The sequence below is a fragment of the Colletotrichum acutatum genome, assembly GCF_030867785.1.
Source record: "Colletotrichum acutatum strain CBS 112980 chromosome Unknown BDZ83scaffold_39, whole genome shotgun sequence".
Taxonomy (NCBI): Eukaryota; Fungi; Ascomycota; class Sordariomycetes; order Glomerellales; family Glomerellaceae; genus Colletotrichum; species Colletotrichum acutatum.
In genome coordinates, this window is record NW_026849033.1 from 59,474 (window position 1) to 78,989 (window position 19,516).

At 53.5% G+C, this 19,516-nt stretch overlaps 5 protein-coding genes across 5 annotated transcripts; 2 read left to right on the forward strand and 3 right to left on the reverse strand.

Annotated features, from left to right (window-relative positions):
* Window positions 1–2,044: 2,044 nt before the first annotated feature.
* Window positions 2,045–3,281, forward strand: BDZ83DRAFT_618768 (GPN-loop GTPase). Its single transcript, XM_060508087.1, has one exon. It carries the CDS (start codon window positions 2,378–2,380, stop codon window positions 3,080–3,082), a length of 705 nt encoding a protein of 234 aa, XP_060365701.1. The 5' UTR covers window positions 2,045–2,377; the 3' UTR covers window positions 3,083–3,281.
* Window positions 3,282–3,751: 470 nt separating this feature from the next.
* BDZ83DRAFT_751487 (uncharacterized protein) lies at window positions 3,752–4,261 on the reverse strand (the record flags this gene model as incomplete). Its single annotated transcript, XM_060514055.1, has 1 exon — window positions 3,752–4,261. The coding sequence occupies one exon, from the start codon at window positions 4,259–4,261 to the stop codon at window positions 3,752–3,754; it is 510 nt and encodes a 169-aa protein (XP_060365702.1).
* Window positions 4,262–5,772: 1,511 nt separating this feature from the next.
* BDZ83DRAFT_751488 (uncharacterized protein) lies at window positions 5,773–8,442 on the reverse strand (the record flags this gene model as incomplete). Its single annotated transcript, XM_060514056.1, has 2 exons — window positions 5,773–7,653; window positions 7,705–8,442. The coding sequence occupies 2 exons, from the start codon at window positions 8,440–8,442 to the stop codon at window positions 5,773–5,775; spliced, it is 2,619 nt and encodes an 872-aa protein (XP_060365703.1).
* Window positions 8,443–13,084: 4,642 nt separating this feature from the next.
* Window positions 13,085–14,298, reverse strand: BDZ83DRAFT_576093 (tetrahydrofolate dehydrogenase/cyclohydrolase; the record flags this gene model as incomplete). Its single annotated transcript, XM_060504891.1, has 3 exons — window positions 13,085–13,177; window positions 13,234–13,966; window positions 14,093–14,298. 3 exons carry the CDS (start codon window positions 14,296–14,298, stop codon window positions 13,085–13,087), a joined length of 1,032 nt encoding a protein of 343 aa, XP_060365704.1.
* A 1,224-nt stretch (window positions 14,299–15,522) lies between these two features.
* BDZ83DRAFT_575936 (Dos2-interacting transcription regulator of RNA-Pol-II-domain-containing protein) lies at window positions 15,523–19,490 on the forward strand (the record flags this gene model as incomplete). Its single annotated transcript, XM_060504869.1, has 6 exons — window positions 15,523–15,610; window positions 15,673–15,798; window positions 15,859–15,921; window positions 15,979–16,568; window positions 16,623–18,368; window positions 18,423–19,490. 6 exons carry the CDS (start codon window positions 15,523–15,525, stop codon window positions 19,488–19,490), a joined length of 3,681 nt encoding a protein of 1,226 aa, XP_060365705.1.
* Window positions 19,491–19,516: the final 26 nt, after the last annotated feature.

The window sequence follows — 19,516 nt, forward strand, 5'->3', positions numbered from 1 at the left end:
GAGGAGGAAGAGGAAGATGTGGCCGTTCGGGTTTTAAAAGAAACACAAGACGAGCGCGCGACCTGGGGATGGGGACTCTGGGACCCGACTTGGGACTTGGGATGGTGGCCGGTTGGGAAGAAATTCTCGCTCCTCACTTGCTCCTCTTGCTCCTCCTGCTGCTGCTCCTCTGTATCTGGATGTACCTTTTGCTCCGTGCCTGGCCATAAGCTCAAGCGGATTTGAGGCACTATTCGTGGGAGACATTGGCCGAGGGCCGGACGGCAGGGAAGGTACCCACACAAGCATAGTAAATTACTGTGGTGGGAAGGTATATTCACCGGTCGACCCCTCCATCCCTATGTACCAGCCCTGTCGAGGGGGAGGGTCCAAAATTCTCCAGATTGCGCCATCCTCACGACTTCTCTCCCTTGACCGCCTTCACCTTCGCAGCATATCTGGGACCTGTGTCAGTCAGGCACACTCCCATTAGCAGAAAAGGCGCCGTACGTGCCGTACCAAACACTCTTCGGGCCACATTACAGCACCCCCGTGTACCGCTACGGCCACCTCTTGGTTGGTGGGTTGCGGTTCAACAAGACAGCGGGCATCCCACGGTCTGGCTTGCTGGCCTTAGAAGGGAGTAAAAGCTCGGATTTACACAGTCACCAGGATGCGCACCTCAACGAGAGCAGCGGTGATCGTTCCCCGAGGGAGCTCGGGCTTCCTTCTGTTTCGTCCTTGCCATTTTTCCCCTAGCCCTTTTATTCCTCCTTGGTCAAGGCCAGAACAAGCCCGATGGTGTTAAGAACCTTATCCTCGCCTCACAAACTAAGGTAACTCCAATTGTGTGTAGGTAAGCAAAGTACGTACGGGACATAAAAAGCAGTACGGCATCGCGCAATTGCTATGGTCAAGCACGGGAGCCGGAACTCTCAACGGGAACTTTGCTGACTTGCGATTGTCTCTTTTGAGACTCTTCTAGTTCTGTCTCTCCTATCAAAGCATTGTTGAGTTAAGGACATTCCACGAGGCGTCCCTTTCTTCCTGGATAAGACACGCGAGTTCTTCGAGACTGGGCAATACGGCCCCCTGTTCAAAGCTCGGAATGTCAACGGCACGCGCACACTTCTCGGCGACATTCCCATCCTCCATTCTTCTCATGGATATTCGAATGTGTCCTTCACAGCAGTGACTCCCTCGGCGTATCCCTCCTGCGAGGACACGCATTCCGAACATGACTGCGAAGCCACCCCTCCAATACCTCTGGAGACAAGTGAGAAACCCCCGCCGAAACAGGCTAATCCCACCTAGGAGCTACGCTGTATGACATCCCTAACGGGCCTGGTGAGAATATGCCCCTCCCGCGCTCTACACGTGCGAGCGGCATTGGCCCGTAATTCCGCAGCAAGCCGCCCGTCATTGTTCTTACTGTTAGAGAGAATTGGTCCATGGGAAAAGGGGGGGGGGGCATTACATTCGAGCTGGCATCCTGTTGTCTCTTATCGCAAGCTATCGCCGCCGCGAAGCAAATTTTTAATTTTTTTTCTTTTCGCCTGCCATCCTCCAACCCCGGCACCGGCGCTGATATCGCAGTTCCGGAGTAACATCATTCAAAGAGCCGAGCTGTAGCTTCTTTGATATCTGACTAATAAGGTACCTTCAGGTACGGTCACTCTGGGTCTTCCACGATCCTAAAGTGGCGCGCAAAGACAGGCGCTGCTGATCAACCGCGACCCTTGACGCGCGCCCGTTCCTGCATGGCGGGGTAAATTTCCATAGGCAAACATCCATTCCTCTGCCCAAAAAGTCTGCGACAAGTGACTCTGCCGATCCAAGGCCACCACCACCACCACCATCACCTACCCGAACCGCTGACGCTCCCGCCACTACTACTCTGCCACACGATACCCAGACTCAGGCACTCGATCAGGAGGAAACACACGTAGCCTCTTGCTTAGCTCTGCCCTTACATATCTGCCCGCAAGTCTCAACCCACGAAACGAACCGCCCACCGTATCCTCCCTCCCATACGCCATCATGTCCAAGTACGGCGTCATGGTCATGGGCCCGGCCGGAGCCGGCAAGGTCAGTACTCCCAAAGCCAATACCCTTCTTCCGCCCCGTTACCCGGTCTCCGTGCGGCATCCAGAACCGCCGTCCAATCTCCTCTTCATCCCGTTGCGCCGGCCGTAGCGCCGGGCTACTCGCCTCAAAAAATGCATCCGAAAGCTAACATCCCCTCCGCCTCCCGCAGTCCACCTTCTGCGCCTCCCTCATCACCCACCTGAACCTCAACCGCCGCTCCGCCTTCTACGTCAACCTCGACCCGGCCGCCGAGTCCTTCGAGCACGCGCCCGACCTCGATATCAAAGACCTCATCTCCCTCCACGACGCCATGGAAGAGGTCGGCCTCGGCCCCAACGGCGGCCTCATCTACTGCTTCGAGTTCCTCATGGAGAACCTCGACTTCCTCACAGAGGCCCTCGACAACCTCACAGAGGAGTACCTCATCATCTTTGACATGCCGGGCCAGATCGAGCTCTACACCCACATCCCCATCCTGCCCGCCCTCGCCCGCTTCCTTTCCCAGCCGGGAAGCCTCGACATCCGCCTCTGCGCCGCCTACCTCCTCGAAGCCACCTTCGTCGTCGACCGCGCCAAATTCTTCGCTGGCACACTCTCCGCCATGTCCGCCATGATCATGCTCGAGATCCCCCACATCAACGTCCTCTCCAAGATGGATCTCGTGAAAGACCAGGTCCGCAAAAAGGACCTCAAGCGCTTTCTCACACCCGACACGGGTCTCCTCGACGACGACCCCATCTCCATCGCCGCCGCGGGCGGCGAGCCCGACGACGGCCGCGGCGAAGTGCACGACCGCGACCTCGTCATGCGCGGCCGGAGCTTCCAGAGGCTCAACCGCGCCGTCGCGGGCCTGATTGAGAGCTTCAGCATGGTCAACTATCTCAAGCTGGATAACACGGACGAGGACAGCGTCGGCGCGATCCTGAGCTATGTGGATGATATCATCCAGTACCACGAGGCGCAGGAGCCAAAGGAGCTCAAGGACGAGGAGTTTGACGAGCCGCAAGACGATTAAAGCTCGGGAGGGTGCTTGATGTGGGATGGATACGAACAAGGGGCGGTCACCTTCACACTATCCAGTGTGCTCGTGAAATGCACGGGTCTCGCGTGGCTGTGATTGTGCCGGGCTCCTCAAAGATGGATGGCATATTGACGAAAAACAGCAAATGGTAGGGAGATGAAGATTGCATAGCGTTGGCGTTGGTATTTATTTAATCCATTGAATCATTTATAGTCGTGTCCGGCAACATCCTTGGCATCGTGTCTCAGTCTGTCACTGTCCCGTGCACCATTTTCCTGCTTGATCCAGAGCTGCGACGGGGCTTCTCGTCTTCAGTCTTCAGATATACGATTCTTATCCAGTCTTGCGAACCTCGCCCATGGTACTGTGGTCGTCCTCATGGCCTCGGGGTTTCTTGACCTACAGTTAGAATGTCGCATCATGTCCTGATGCGTATGCCTTGTACAATCGTGTCCCCCGTCTCCAAAAACATTCGCGTCTTCCTTTCCCCGGGGTATATCCCACCATTCAATTTCCAGCGGCCCTTTCTTCTGACTTGCTTAGCGAAGTATCTTCTCGTCGTGTTTATGCCGGGAGCCTTTGTCCCGAGGACACCAGGAAGCTTGTCCTAGTTCTACAGTTCTGCCGACGCGTCGAGAGAGTCCCCATGAGATCTGTCCCTCCTCACCGGTACTTGTTGCCCTGCACCTTCGTCTCCTCCTCATACCTCCTATACTCGCTCACCCAAACGTCCTTCGCGGCAGCCGCAAACCCGACAACTTTCCCGCCCACAACAACAGCGTCCCTCGCCGTCTCAAACACGCCCCTCTGCCACACAGCCGCAACAACAACGACTACCCCGCCCCAGAAAGCGAGCCGCAGCACCAGCGCCGTCCAAAACGCAACCACGCGCCGGATCCAATTCAACACAATCACCGTGGCGGCCAGCAGCGCGAGCAGCACCGCAAAAGACACGAGCTCGGGCGACGAGTGTAAAAAGTCGAGCGTCGCGTCGACGGCGGGCGCGAGGTACGGGTACAGCTCATCGAAGGCACGGGAGGCGGCGGCTAAGGCGTGACCCTTGAGTTGTTGGACGGGCGAAGACGGGTGGAGGGCGTTTTTGTGGATAAAGTCGGCTGCGTCGGGGGGTAGGAGTGAGCGGAGGAGGAAATTTGTGATGGAGGGTTCGGCCATCTTGGGCGGTCGTTGTTTCTTGTTGACGTCTGTCGCGTTCTTTGCGGGGGTTTGGGCTTCCTCTCGAATCTGGTGTTATCGGAGTGATTGGAGCGATTGTAGAGGTTTCTCGGTACGTGTCTTTTTTCCCTACTATGTCTTGCGGCGCCTTCTCTTCTCGCTGCTCGTGTGTAGCTACTCGTCTCTTGCGTCTGGTCGCGTGCGTACTTTTTGTTGTAGAGGAGCGTGACTCTTCTGATGCCCGACACCAGATATACCCAAAAGAAGGGTAGAAAAAAAATCTCCTCGTGAGGTTATTGTTTTTCTTGACAGCACAGGGCCTAACCGACAACAGTAACAACACAAGAAGGAAACGGTTGCGGTGAGCTTTTGGCGGAAGGTCCTGTGCGGGTGGAGGAAAGAATGGAAATGGGCCAGGAAGGAAGGTGGAGTTGGACCCTTGGAACCTTGAGCGCAAGCAGAGCAAGCACGAGGCACAAGGCACAAGCACAAGCAAATGCGGTGTGCACTCGAGTGGTCGTGGTGTGTTGTCGATGCTGCTTTTTCTCCCCCAAGTGGGGAAGGATGGAGGGACGACGCTAATTCGCGACGTTCGTTCTCCCAGCATGTGAGAAGGGGAAAGCACCGACACGTTGACATCCATCTTGACAACCAAGGACATCAGGCGCTAGTGTCTCTCTAAAGACAATCTGGAAGACTTGAAGGGTATCAATATTTACTGCATCCAATAGTCAGAAAGGGAAATACTCATTTGAATCGTAAAGTATCGCGATAGACGATGCCAAAGGAACAATGTTATGTAAGCCAGGAAAGTACGTGGTCTTGTGTTCCTTCCCTGCTCGAGCTCCAATGCTAGGTAATAAGGTCCAGCTTCGACTTTGGGATAAGGTTACTGGTCAGTCAGTAGTCTAGACTATCCAAAATCCTCGCAAATGGTATGCAGAGCAATTCTTTAATGACACTACTATTGTCAGTGTTCAGGAAATCATGATACCCAGAAGGCATGGTGATGGAGGATATTGCATAGTATTCTTGAACTAGGCCAAAGACTCGATTGATAATCAGAAACCGTCCAGCTCTCTCTTCACATAATACACGTTCCCAGCACTGGTATTCTCCGAGAAACGCTTGAGACGTCGAGTCTCCTTTGAACAAAGGAAAGGTAAGCAGCTCTTGTGCAAATGAATAGACGAGATACAAGAAGAGAAAAGTAACAGCTGATACGTAGCTGTAAAAACGTACAAGAAGGGTATCGAAGTCAAAATAGGAAATGAATCGTCAACCGATGTGGGTTGTGTGGAACATAACAAGCTTCCTCCACCCAGCTCCGTTTCCACCCCTCAATCGCAGCCTCCCACTTTTCATTTTACATTATCAGTTATTCGTTTTGGACATCAATATCGGTGTCCTTGATCTGTTGCTGTCGCTGCGCCATGCAGCATAGCCCCTACCACTGTTTAAACTCCCACGGGTCCAACAGATCATCAAAAATGAAAAGAACAATGAAACCATTATGATGTTTCGCCCATGCCCTCCAGGATCCGGCGAGCTGCATCGATGCGTCTTCTATACATACGACTCTCCGAAGACGCCTTGCCAGCCTCGCTCATGGCGAGCACGCACCTGCCGAGGCTGGCAACGAAGCGTTCGACAAGGATTTGGTCCTCCTTGGCCAGTGCTTCCATGGGTGCGAGCTGGTCAGGTGTATGCATACTCTCTTTGTCGCAAATGCTAGCGGTTTCACTCATGAGAGCATCAGAAATCGTCTTCAGCTCCAGCTCGGGAGAACCCTGGGGCGTAAGGACACCGACGCTAACGCGTGCCTTGCCCACCAACGGGAAGCTCCGGTTGGTACCCGTTGAGTCGAAGGAAGCGGTCGACGGACGGTGACCCATCGTTGCTTGAGTGCTCATCGGTCGACGGTAGACCGTGGAGCCAGCCCGCGCGCGTGTTCTCAGTTCCTCCAAAACGTCCTCGCCGCCCATGGTGCTACCGATAGTTGACCGCTTGGCAGTAGGAGGGCTCTCAGTGTGCTCACTGATCGGGCTGACGCTTGGCGGGGTGAGAATGCCATGTCTCAAATCCTCGCTCACGTCGTTTGTACTGATTCTGCTGCCTCGCCCCGAGCGAGCCGTAGCAAAAGACTCAATGGTTGAAGTAGTGTCGCCGCTGCCTCTTCGATGGTGCGATCTCGGTCGAATTGACTCATCCGATGTCATCGGTCCGCGAGTCGTCTCGACGGAGCTTTCGGAACTGACGCTGCCCCGACGCTGTTGGCTCAGATTGCCTAGTGCGCTGTGGAGGAAGAAGTGTTCGTAATCGAAAGCGTCTTCTCGATCTTCGTGGGACATAAAAGTCTGGACCGTATCGTGGTAAAGGGAGTCACCACTCTCGCTGTCGTATCCGTCTTCCTCCTGGACCTGCACACTATCTTCGAAGCCATCTTCAGTATGCATGTCAGAGATGTCGTCGTCATCGTCAACTGCGTCATCCTGGCCCTTGTTTGCCTCCATAGCGTCAAGGGCCTTTTGTCTCTCTTCCAGTCGGATGGCTTCTTGGGCTGCGTCGTACTCGTCTGCCACGGACTCGTTGTCTTCCACGATCGAAGGCTCCTGTAGTTCGACTAGTACATCGGATGGGAACCCCCGCTCTTGGACCAGCCCATCGACACTGACTGCGTCGGCGTTCCATGGGTTCTTGTCCGACGTAGCAGTCAAGGGTGGCGATTGCTCCTCTTGCGATTTGGCGTACCACTGATCGACCTGCGCATGAGTAAACGGGCTTGGCGTTCGTAAGCTTTGGAGACTGCGCCTTCGCATTGTGTCCGCGCGCGCCTGCTCTCTCAGAGACGAGATCTTGCCTTTCAGGTCTTGTACCTGGCCCTTCAAGTCGCGCATCTGCGCTACCGACGCCGAGCGTACCAATGGCCGATCGCGGCTCGAGGAATTGAGTGCCGGGCTCAGCAAGCTTTCACGCTTAGTGCTATCGCTTCCTGAGTGGAACTCTTGTGCGACTTCATCCTCGCCGAGAGGTTCTAGGCCTATTTCCTGTGCCGCTTTGTATCGAGATTGGCTTTCCCCTCCAGAGTTTAGGCGTTCCAACGTAGCATCATGAACGTTCTTACGCACAGAGTACGGTTGTCGATAGCCCCCAGCCGCCCCCATGGCGCTGGCGGACCTTCTTGGTACAGCGCCGTTGTTACCTGTGTCGTAATTGAGAGACGTATCACTCAACATCCTTGCGTGCCCGTGGATAGAGGTTGGCGAGGCTGCTGATGAGGCAGGGCGCAAAATTGTGGGAGATGGAGTCGAGTGGTTCTCATCGAATGAAGACATTGAAGGAGTTGAGATGCTCAAAGAGCTTCGTGCCCTCGACAAGTTGCCTTCCATGGTCTAGAAATGTCAGCCTGCCTTCCTTACTGTTTCACCAGGGCCAGAACTTACCGTCAGCCTCCGCTTAGCATTCGCCAGAATCTGCTCTGCTCGTCGGCTGATGAGTGCGGTCGAGTACCTATTGGGGTCGTCGAGAGATTCCCTGGGTGGTTGATGTATGGCATGCGCTTGATGCACAGATGCATCCTCCACATATGACTCTGCCACACTCTCTTCGTCATCGCCCTGGAAGTTGCTGTCGTCGACGCTTACGGTATCGTCAAAGTCGGCGAACATGGCATTCTGGTCTTGAGTGGTGGTGATTGTGCTTGTGGACTCTACGGAAGACCGGCGCGAACGTGTCGCTTGAGCCGCCCGTTTCTTCAAGCTCTCAAGCATCTTGGTGGGTGATTGTGGCTGCCGTGAATCGTCGCCGCTTCGATTGTTGGGTCTGGACCAGATCACCGAAGTCGGGCGTGATCTCCTACCCGGTGTGCTCTCGGCCTCGGTAACTTCACCAATATCGGACAGCATAGTTCCGTTCCCGTAGATTATTGGTGTCGTGGGAGTGATGGGGCCGGCGATGTAGGCGCTCGGAGGGAATTGGAACTGCATATTCATATCGACAGCATGCGAATTCTTCCACATTGTCAATGGAGAATGGGATCGGTCGGGAGAAGGCGAGCGATCGTAGTCGGGCAGAATCATGTCGGGATTCGTCAATGTAGGAGAGGCAGGCCGCGGGGGATATGATGAGGTGGAGCTCGAGTGAGCATGGCCCGCGTGGGCGTTTAAAGTCTGAGTTGCCATTGTTTTTGATGGCCAAAATTGGTTGCAAACGACTCAGGTACCGTTTGTGCAGCCTCCCGCGCGTTGTATGATCTAAGTTGCAAGACGTTGATTGTCGTTGCAGCGGCCGTGAGTCTGGCGACACAAAGCGAGTCGATCCCCAACGGGGCTAGCTGCAATTAACCGGTAAACCTTCAGAGGCGCAAGAACCTGAATGGACAGTCACTCTTTGTAAACAATAAGCAACAGTCAGGACGAAGGCATCTAGGCAAAAATTCGGGTAAAGTCAAAAACGCTGACCACGTCTGCTTGGCCCGTGGCCCGTCCGGTCGTGATTCGGATGGATTAAGAGTTGGTTTCCAGGGTCGAGCTGGTTGTCAGGTTTGCAACCAGATCAGATGAAGCTAAACGAGCTGCAAGCAAGTCGCGGAAGTTTTGGCGGGGTTCGAGGGAAAAGCGCAGGCTGGCCGAGAAACGTCGGAGATGTGGTTGAGAGTCGATTTCCTTGGGGCACCGCCGTAGATATGCGAGATTGCGTGGTGGCTTTTGCGGGCGCTGAGTGTAGAAAGCGTAGCAGCAAGTGGGAGTCCGTTTGCGGGAATAGAGACGTCGTTCGCCGTATGCAAGCGCATAGGTAGCAAACAGGCTGCCGTGTTCGGGGTAGGTGGCCGGAACGAGGCAGTCGAAATGCCGGTCTATCGTCGATCGAAGAAAGAAATCGGGATGCAAGAGCAAACGGCGTCCGTTGTAAGCGAATCCGGCTTTTCTTCCCCTTCTTTTCCTCCTCTTGCAACGTGTTGGGTGATGATGCACAGCTGTGTCGCGACAGGCTCCAAGTTTAAGGGGTTGCAGCTGGTGGTTTTGGGGCGCGAAAGCGATGGGGGCCCCGCAGGATGTTTGAAATTATCGAGAAAGTCGACCAATGAGGTTGTGCCGATGTTTGTGAGACATGCAGCGGGTGCTCTAGTGCTTGTCCTGTCTCTCGCTGAGGTGCAGCAGGCGCAGGAGGAGCAAAGCACAAGTATTCGTACGAAACGAGTGGAAGTGTAGGTGAAGGATGGAAGATGGACCTGGTGAATGCCTCGTGGCTGCCGTTCGTTTCCCCTTCACTGATCTGCGTTGGCTGTGCAAGCAAGATAAGATGACAGGCTGCGGGAGATGAGCGGCCCAGGGATCGAGTATGCGTACATATGCGTATAGAGTACTCCGTACGCAGTGCGCCGTACACGCCGAACAGAGCAGGATCGCAGGAGGGCTCGAGACCTGAAGCGGCAGTTGATGCGTCCAATCCAATGAAAGGTACTTGCTCTGCTGTACCAATTGTGCTGCGTATGTCGAGGTATCACACACAGAGAGTACAAGTATACTTTGCCGCAGCTGAAAGGTGTAGAGCACGGGGTATCGAGTAAAGGTATCTTTTTCGTTGGAAGCGAATTGGTGTGGGAATGACAGGCTGCACGAGTGCGGGTGAGCGAAGCCTGACCCAAGCCGGAAAGGAAAAGTAATAATGTATTCGCACTTGCGCTGCAGTAGCCAGCTGCCGAGAACGGTCTTGGCTTGTTGATCGGCGAGCTGACTGAGCAGTGAGGACCAAGTGCGTGGTACGGAAAGCCCGTGGGTTTGCTTGTAGTCTACGAAGTAACCGTATAGAATAATTAGCATCCGCAGACGTGCAAGTGACACTGACAGGAAGAACAATGCCCGTCAAAGGGGCTTCTCTTGGCCGCCAAATGCAGATGTCGCATGGCATCCGATGCTCATTATGTCGGTCCCTCTCTTCATAGTATAAGGCACGCGGTTATAGGTAGAGTATCCAGGTCTGGCCCCATTGTCTGATGTCTCGCTTCTGGTCAAGTCATCATCTTCTTCCCGCGTCTCTTAATTCGCGAAATAGCTAAGACAGGGGACAGGCATTCCCCATGTCCAACAGCCCTTCCGTTCGTAAAATTTTCAAATCTCTTGCTCCAACAGAGGAGGAGACCAATGCTCGTGCAAGCTCACAAGCTGGTTCGCACTTGGTCTGCCCCCCTGGACCGGCCGCTTCGACCCTAGCCCGCGGTGGCTTGCTAGAGCAGTATCGCTGCACATGGGGGGTCGCGATGGTCGTGTGCGGGTCTCGTTCCTTTCTCTTCCATTCCCAGCAGCGTTAGCAGTCGGAAACTTCCATAGGACCTTGCTTCTTCCTTGGGGCCTGGGCTGTCCAGTCGGAAGCACCAATGCGAAGCGTTAATAGCGCTGCTTCTATGGGTTCGTATGTAATTCGTCGTTCGCACCTCGCAGTGTTCCTGGCGTTGCTGAACTGAGCGTACTTGCAGCCCCTGTTGGGACAAGCGTGGTTCTTTTTCTGCGGTTGCTTTCCTGCAGGTGCTGCCCTGCGGTGCCTGGCATGAAAGTTGAAACTGCCAGGATGATTGGACCCGAAGAATGAACTTACCCTTAAGACACTGGGGCCCCCGGTTCCTCCCAAGCATTGGCCAGCAAGTGGAAGTGGACTTGGCATGGAAGTTGGTGCACGAGAAGCGGAGCTGCGTCAAGGAAAGAAACAGTCCCGGCCCCGACGCCTTCTACCTTAGGTGCTTAGGTACCTTCGGTTACAATGGGAAGGTACCATACCAATTCCCAAGTATCCGTACACAAATTTGAAGAGAGGAAGCAGGTGCCAGGTACACCTCTCTGCTGCCTCCTTCCTTCCTTCCTTCCAAGTTCTTCCGTAGGTCCAACGGCTTGCATAGGCACGGGGCAAGCACGGGCACGAGCACCTTCGAGAGAAAACCGCACTCGCACGGTGGTGGAGTCTTAGGACGTTTACGCAAATCTCGGCAATTCATCAGCTTTCCGCATGCAGAACCCTGACGTGCCTGGCTACCCTCCCAGGACATCTCGACCGCCTCTCGTTCCATTTGTGGACGAACCGCGGGAATCCGCTACTGATCAAGCAGAAGGCCGTCGAATCTCCATTTAAGACGAACCCATCCCACCACGGTTAAGCTTCATGACAACCTCGCTGATGTACTTGGAGCTGTGGAGATATTGGTCTCGGACTCCTCATCTGCTGGCCTACTTTGGTAATGATCTGAAGCTTTCCTCCGATTTCTATGGACAGTCTCAGTCGACCCTGAGGCTCCTCCTCGTCCTCCCAAGTTCTAGCGGCCTTTTATGATGGCCCCCATGCAAACTCCCAGACCGTTGGATGCGGGCGGGGCACCAGCACTCCGTACTGAATCAGCGATCGAACAGCCGACCTAAACTTGCCAAATTCCTCGCGGTTTCTGGAATGTTGGCACTCCTCACTCGAGTACGGATCTCGGCGCGCCCACCTTATGACAATTCACCAGTGGGTTACGCCTCCAGCCTTTCTTCAGCTATGCCATTCGTCGGATGCACTGTGTTGCATTTCACCCTGAGCTGAATTTGCCTGTAACGCGCCTAGGCCGATAGGACCCAGAAGGAGAGAACGACTCGGAAGATGGGATACCAATGGCACCTCAGCATTCCCAATCCCGCTGCCACTCTGTTGCGCGCCAACGCGTCTCTCCCACCAGTCTCTCGACTTCACAGCTGGTAGTGACGCCATGCATCTTTAACTTGACACAGGCATCGCCCTCTTACCACAGGTCAAATATATTGCGCTCGTCTATTTAACAAAAATTTTTCGCCTGGTTTGCATTGACTCTAGTCGCCCAACCAATCTCGACGCCAACCATCTCATCGCAAATCTTGGGTGAATCCAGCGATCCGTCGTAACCTCAAACCAGCGGCATCCTTGCCACGCTCAAACTACTGGACCATGCCTTCCCATGGACGGGACGGGCATCCCGGGCGCGGGGGAACCTGCGGAAGAATCTGGCATTGGCAAGCGGCGAACATATCCTCCACACTATGCTCATGGTCTGTAACTCTAATGAGAAGAGGTTCGTGAATGTCGATGAATGGCTTTTTCCCAATCTCATTTACGATGGCATAAGTCAATAGCTTCGAATGTTAAATCTATTGCCCGACGCACCGGTCAACAAGGCGTTGCGCCCGGATCTCGTCGCCTATCTCGTTCGGTCTTGGGGTCCTAGGGCTATGTCCCTTTCCAATCAAACGGAATATTCGCCGGGAGCCCTACTCGGCCACCGCGCCGGCGGCAACCTTTCATCATGATCAGAAAGTCATCACGGTCTAGGCATTCGTCGTATGGCCTGTTGTGGCGTGCTTGATACTTCTGCTCCGCATCTTTGGGATGCTGGAATGTCCCCAGATGATGTTCCCGAGGGCCTGGGCCCGGTCCCTTTCTATGTCTCAGACCCCGTCCAGCAATGCGTCTGACGACAGCCGCATTGTCGGGAACAGCATGAATATCCACAAGATGGTGGCATCATGTCTGACTTGACCATGTTGTGCAAAGAAGTAAAACGACGACATGGCATGTCCCAACTCCCTCAATTGTGACACGGTTAGGCGCGCGTGTCTTGCTTTTTTTCGATCTTGTGATCTTAAATGTCCGGATATATACCCAATAGTCTATGCTTTTTCTGTATCTTTTCGCCAATCCTCAATGCAAATTCCAGTGATCCTCCCGTATGGCTGACCACGTATAAACAGTCCATAATGCTTTTAATCGGCAACCCATGTGCCTTTCTGTATCCCATCTTCTTGGTGGACAATGCGGCACGCTGATTTAGCCCTCAGTGAACGCCTCGCTTCTAGCCTGCGCAGTGGAGGCATCTTCATTGCCGTTGTCCTTAGTCGTGGGGCGGTTGGCGATGAGGCGCTGTGAAAAGTCAGGCATATGGTCTCCAGTTCGCCATGTTCATCTAGTTCACTTACCACCAAGTTTCTCAAAAGGCACGCAATAGTGACCTTGCCAACTGACGGGACGTAGATGGCCGCCTTCTCCTTGACGGTGGGCGCGTCGAAGTTGCGGTGGGAGGAGAAGTTGATGCATACAGCACCCTCGCGAATGAGGTCGGTCGAGATCTTGTACTTCTCGCTGGGGACGCCGCCGATGATGACGTCGCTGAGGGGCAGGACCTGCTCCAGGCCCCAGCCTTCCTTGTTCTCGACCTGGTGGCGGATCTGCTTGATGCCCTTGCCGCGGGTAAACAGCTGGACGCCGGTGATGTCGACTGAGTAGACGGTGGCGCCGTCGTTGGCGAGCAGGGCGGCCAGGGGCCGGCCGTTGACCTCGGACCTATTGATGACGGTGATTGTCTTACCAAATAGGCGGTTGCCGTAGGCCAGAATGGGGTTGTAGATCTGGAGGTGCTCGAGGATCTTGACGACGGCGAGGGGCGTGCAGGGGAGGATGGACTTTCTCAAGTTCTGGGGCGGGTCCAGGAAGCGTACGTTGTGGTACATGTTGAAGATGTGCTGGTGGCAGAGGCCCTCGACGTCCTTTGCCAGGGAGACGGTCTCCTGGATGTACTTGTCCTGGAGCGGATTGCCGGGGAAGATGGGGTAGTAGACAATGATGCCGTCGACCTTGTCGTCCTCGTTGGCCTCGGTGATCTTCTCTTCGAGCTGCTCCTTGTCGACACGGCGCAGGTCAAAGTCGAAGCCGCTGGAAAGGGGGGTGAACACCGTCTCGTCAGTACCTTTTGCACCTAATTTTGATCGTTTTTATGCACGTCTTGTCACGCAAAGACAACTTGTCTTTGCAGCGACAGAGGGTTTGTTTTTCGCCTACTTTTCGACGCAGGTCTTCTTGGACCACTCAGCATACTGCAACGCAGCCGGATCGTCGTTTGCCAGGAACGCCGCCAGGGTGGGCTTGGAGGCGCCGTTGCCCTGCACCTTGGCGAGGGTCTCGTGAACCTCAGCCAGGAGACGCTTGGCGATGGTATCGGCCAGAATGACCTTGCAGGTCTTGGGCACAGCTTCGTTGGAGGCCATCTTTTATGAAAGGGAGACAGACTCCAGTTTGATACACGCGGCTTTACAGCATTGTTAGTCGGGTCTCTCAGTCTCGGCTGATAAGAACCGTCACTCACATATGTGGTTGGAGTGAGTTGCCCGTCGGCTTCTATCCCCGAATTAGTACTTGGAAAAGCCCCACCACCTCCGACCCCGCGATGCCGCGTTGTAAGATATATCGAGAGCGAAGAAGGGAAAACTGACTGGCAAACAATGACCAATACTTCGGCGGTTACAGGAGTGGCAGTCGATCAGAGTTTGAGATCCGGCTTTTGACGCGATATTGAGGCAGTGAAAGTGAAGAAAGGTTAATCAAGTGAAGCTGAATGGCCCTGAGTCTTTTGGAGGGGCACGCTCCGACTTCGACGTCCAAATTTTTTTTTCCCTCCGTTTGCTGGAACAGGACCCCGCGGCCCTTGCGCAGTCCCATCTGTGTTACCCCTCCATACCCTCTTACCCAATTAGGACTAGTCCACTTCCGTTCCTATCTGTCGCAATTCTTCTTCAGGCTGAAAGCATTGATAGAGAGCAGATCGCAGCGACTAAACAGCTCAAGAATAGTCCCAAGTTTAAACGTTTTCTTTAAATCAAGCCATTTCACGATTAGAGACCACAAATATCTTGAGTTGGTGAACAAGCACAGATAAGTCACACATTAACGCTAAGCTGGAAAAGGTGCTTTCACCGGAAATTGGTTCCTCCATACCGCGATAAGAGCGATAAGAGCTATACCGCCTTCTCAATTGAGACATCCCCCACCAACAGCCCAGCAAGCCTGAGTAATTATCTCACAACTCATCACCGGCTTTCGGTGGTATGAAGCCCAGTATCGGCAACTGACAAATACCCAACGGACTATTCGCCGAACCACCAATTTCACCCAACCTAAAACGATCACCACCTTCACGACATTGGATATCTAGACAGGCAATCTGCATGAGAGGAGAACGCCTTGCCTTTCTTTCACACTTTCGGGACGCACTTTGAGCAGGCGCGGGGTTGGCTTTGGAACCACATGAGAAGGAACGACGGAGTATCTCACAACTTCTTACCGCAACGCATTTCCGATTACACCTAGACGACCACAGCTCGACATCTACACCATCTTCGCATTTCCCAGAGTGGAATTCGATAAAGTAACATACATTGGGCAATCGCAACTACCATTAGACGTTTTTGATTTCATCGCAATTCACGACTATCATGGCCGATTTTCGGAAACTCGCACTCGAGTTCGTGCTCAGTGACGATACTGAGAGACAAACAGCAATCACAAAGGAGGCAGCTTCGGGTATGCATATGAAGCCATCCATATCCTTTCACCAACCATGCAAACAACTGACATGAACCCAGAGATCCAGTCAGCACCGAGACCTAGCAATCCAGTTGCAAGATGGGTAGAATCTATCAGACCTTGGATGCCTAGCGCAAATGAAGATCAGGATGACGGCGATGGTGATGTCATTGCACGGTCCAAAGGTATAAGGTCAAATGCTGTGTTGGAATAGAGATGATTACTGACTATTGCCCCTTCTTTAGCTTTGAGTTTTCTGGCAGGGACTCTTGAGCATCTGGATTCTGCATTCCTCAAAGCCGATCAAAGTGAGTAAGGTCGAGGCCTGTGTACTCAAAGGCCCCTTGCTAACACCGCATTTTCAGCCAACCTCCTGGTGGCTTTCTTTGGAAGCATGTTCAAGGTCGACCACAAGGCTGGCATTATGCCCGCTGCCGAGGCTCTGAATCGAACTGCTGGCATGAAGACTTTCCAGCCACAAAAGGGAAACGACATTATCCAGAGTGTGTGCAGCCTTGGTGATGATTTCAAGTCCCAGGTCGCAGAAACCCGTGCAACAGTATATGAACTTCTGGACCATCTTATCACCAACCCGGATGTAGCAAACGACTTGCAGTACCAACACGGCACAACCTCGGGCTTCATCACGGATCTTTTGCAACTATGTCGCAATGAGCGAGACCCTAAGTGTCTGATGACTTGGTTCAAGATTCTGAAAGTCTTTCTTTCAGACTACTCCCCCGCACCGGAAGTCGTGGATGAGATTTTCAGTATCTTTTCAGCTTACTTCCCCATATCGTTGAGGACGTCACAACATCCGTCGGGAATCACTGCGGATGATCTGAAGTTAGCCTTGAGGGCTTGCTTTTCGGCACATCATCGTGTTGCTGACAAGGCCATTCCATACCTCCTTAGCAGGCTAGACCAGCCGGACAGTGTTAGTGTCAACGTCAAGGTTTGTGTCCTTCCTTGGACTATATCAATAATACCTGTGCTGACACTGCTGTAGGTTGACATTCTCAAGACCATGACCGCATGTCTCAGCGGCTATGAACATGTTCAGCAAGGAGTCACCCCCTTTACCAACAAGATTTGGGACAGTCTCAAGTATGAAGTCCGCAATGGGGAGATCGAGGACACCATCAATGCCACCTTGGAAGTCATCCGAACAGTCGCCAAAAGACTTACCGGAGACGAGCTCAGGGATTTTGCCCTGACTGTTCAGAGAGACTGCTTGGAGGACCTGTCAAACCCGATCTACACGGCAGCCTCAGGAAAGCTTCTGATCTCCATCCACAGCGCAAAGCCAGCTGCCTTTGCACTCATGATCTCCCCGTCTGTGACCCATATCAAGGAGAACCTCCGCCATACAAAGTCACCTGACCACACGAAGAATCTCCTGATTTTGCTAAATTCTCTACTCGAGTTACGGTTAGCCCTAATTGGAGGAGACGTGGAGCTGAGTGTCGAGGACGCTGAGGCCTTCAAATCCACCGAGCCGCTACTTGCCCCCATCTACAAGCAGACGTACCTGCCTCTTTTCCAAAAAGCTCTACAAGATACTGCGCAACCCGAAGATATCACCATCGGTCAACAGGCAACCAAAGGCCTGGGGTTGATGGTATGTCAGAGAGCAGCTCAAACCGGACAGTCAAACCAGCCAATGCTCCCGGAAGAAACACTGAATGAAATTTGCGACAACCTAGCAACTCTTGCGCTTCAAGCACCTGGCGAACTAGCGAAGGACAGAAACCAACTCAAGACATCCGACGAGGCTGCCATTGCTTTACAAAAGGCTACGATGGCACACCCGCCGGCGCAACCCGTGCTCATCGACACATGCTTTCGAGTTTGTGACGCGTACAGTGCTTCCCCTTCGGCCAATAACTTGGACAGTATGCGCAATGTTCTCAAGCACAACCTCGCCAGATTGACCTACATCTTTTGCTCCGAATCTCCTCGCTCTGAGAAGCTCAGACTCTACACATACTTCATGCAAGCGCTGCTGGTTAATCTCTACAAGATGCAGGACGCCAAAGCTGACCCGAAGATCTGGTCGGTCATTGCTACTTACATATTCTCGGCCATGATTCAGTTCAAGGAAGGAGCCAAAGAACTCATCTACCTGCCCGTCAAAAACAACTTCAGCGACACGCGATTCGACTACAACTGGGTTAGCTACGTGGCGAACCGTTTCCCTAATCTGCCATGCCTCCCTGACGACCAGATCATCTCAATGCAGGCGATGGACGAGAGCAATGAAGTTGACAATCTTCAAGGCGACTTCGCCTTGATCAATCTGTATGTCACACGGCAGCTCTACAGACGGGCCACCAAGATCATCAGTTATGCCGACAATTCCGAGCTTTCACTTGCCTTGAGCGACGATTTTGGCAAGAAGGATCCGGAGGAAAAGAATGAAGAGGATGCCTACTTGCAACGTCTCTCAGATATTGCGGTATTCACCATCCAGCACATGAGCGAATACCAGCAGACCAACCTGCTTCTGAACGAGGAAGTCGTGACACTCTTCCGTGGAACCGATCAGTATCACCATCCCAATCCTAATGAGACCCACAGCTGGAACAACAGTGAGCTGCGAGCGGCCATGCTGAGGACCATGGGTCTTCCGCAAACTCCTTACAACATGAGAGATCCCCCCCAGTTCCCCATCAGTGGTTTCAGCCACGGCCGTACTGTCATCCTCTCCTTGGGCATTATTCAAGCTTTCCATCCAACTACAGTCGAGCGTTTGGTAAGTCAAGCGTCGGATTAAAGCCATGGAAGCTTTGCTAACACTCTGTTCTAGGTTGAAAGAGGAACCGCACACCAGATCTTGATTGCTGGCCTTCTCACCAGAGACCACTCAGACTCGCCAAAGTGCCGCCATGTCGTCTCGGCCATTCTGTCTGTCATCGCCAACAAATACAAGGTTGAGAATTTGAACGATATCGTCCAAATTATGGAATATCAAATGAACTTCGTTGTCAGCGAAGAGAGACTGTCTGATCAGCTGGAGCAAATCACTGGCTACCTCGACCACGAAGAGAATGTGGTGGCTGGAAACAGCCCCAACGACCTCAGAGCATCGCTGACAAGGCCTGTATACGCGATTGTAGTCGGCATTCTCCGACGCTACACTGGGAACGCTCTTAAGAACGTTCTCACGGCTATCACTCAAGGTCCTGGCAACAAGAAGATTGGCCACACGCTTGCTCGCAACATGGATTTCATCTTCAGTGACCTGGACTTCGCAAAGCCTCAGTTTTACGGTCAGCTTAAGAAGCTCTGGGTACAGAGGGCCTACTACGAGCTGGTCAAGCCCATGCTGCCCAAGGCTTGGCCTGCTGGCTCGAACAGCAAGGATGATATGCTGGTAGCCGCAAACTACAGCATTGCAGTCTTGAGAGCAGTCAGGCACATCACATACGCGCACTACGAGGACGACACGGAGGATCTCATCCGAATCATTCTCTGCGCGATCCGCAACCTGCCGGCTAGCGCAGACGTGGCAGCCGGTCTTCAGATCTTGGTGGCCGTCACGGAGAACTCGCCGAGACGCATGCAGCCCTTCCTCAAGAGCGTCATCGATGCCTCCCTGTCAATCTTTAGGAAAAATACGACGCAAGCCGGCGAAGACAACACCTGGATGCCGGAGAATTACATGCCATTTGACCGCTCCGGATTCCAGGAGGCGCAATGCCGGGCCCTGGTCGTTCGTCTCATTGGACAACTGCCGCCCAACTTTGAGCATCGCCATCTCCTCGACTCGGCGTCGCAGGCCAAGCGCTTGTTGGCTCAGGCCTCTGGTGACGAGTCACGAATGGTCAGGGAGGCTGCTCTCAAGTCTCGTAAGGCTTGGGATGAGGTTAACTGAAGTATGTTGAGTTTCCAGAGATTGAA

What these genes read in the sequence shown, in the direction of transcription:
- BDZ83DRAFT_618768 (XM_060508087.1), top strand. Translation starts at nt 2,378, where the DNA reads ATGGAAGAGGTCGGCCTCGGCCCCAACGGCGGCCTCATCTACTGCTTC.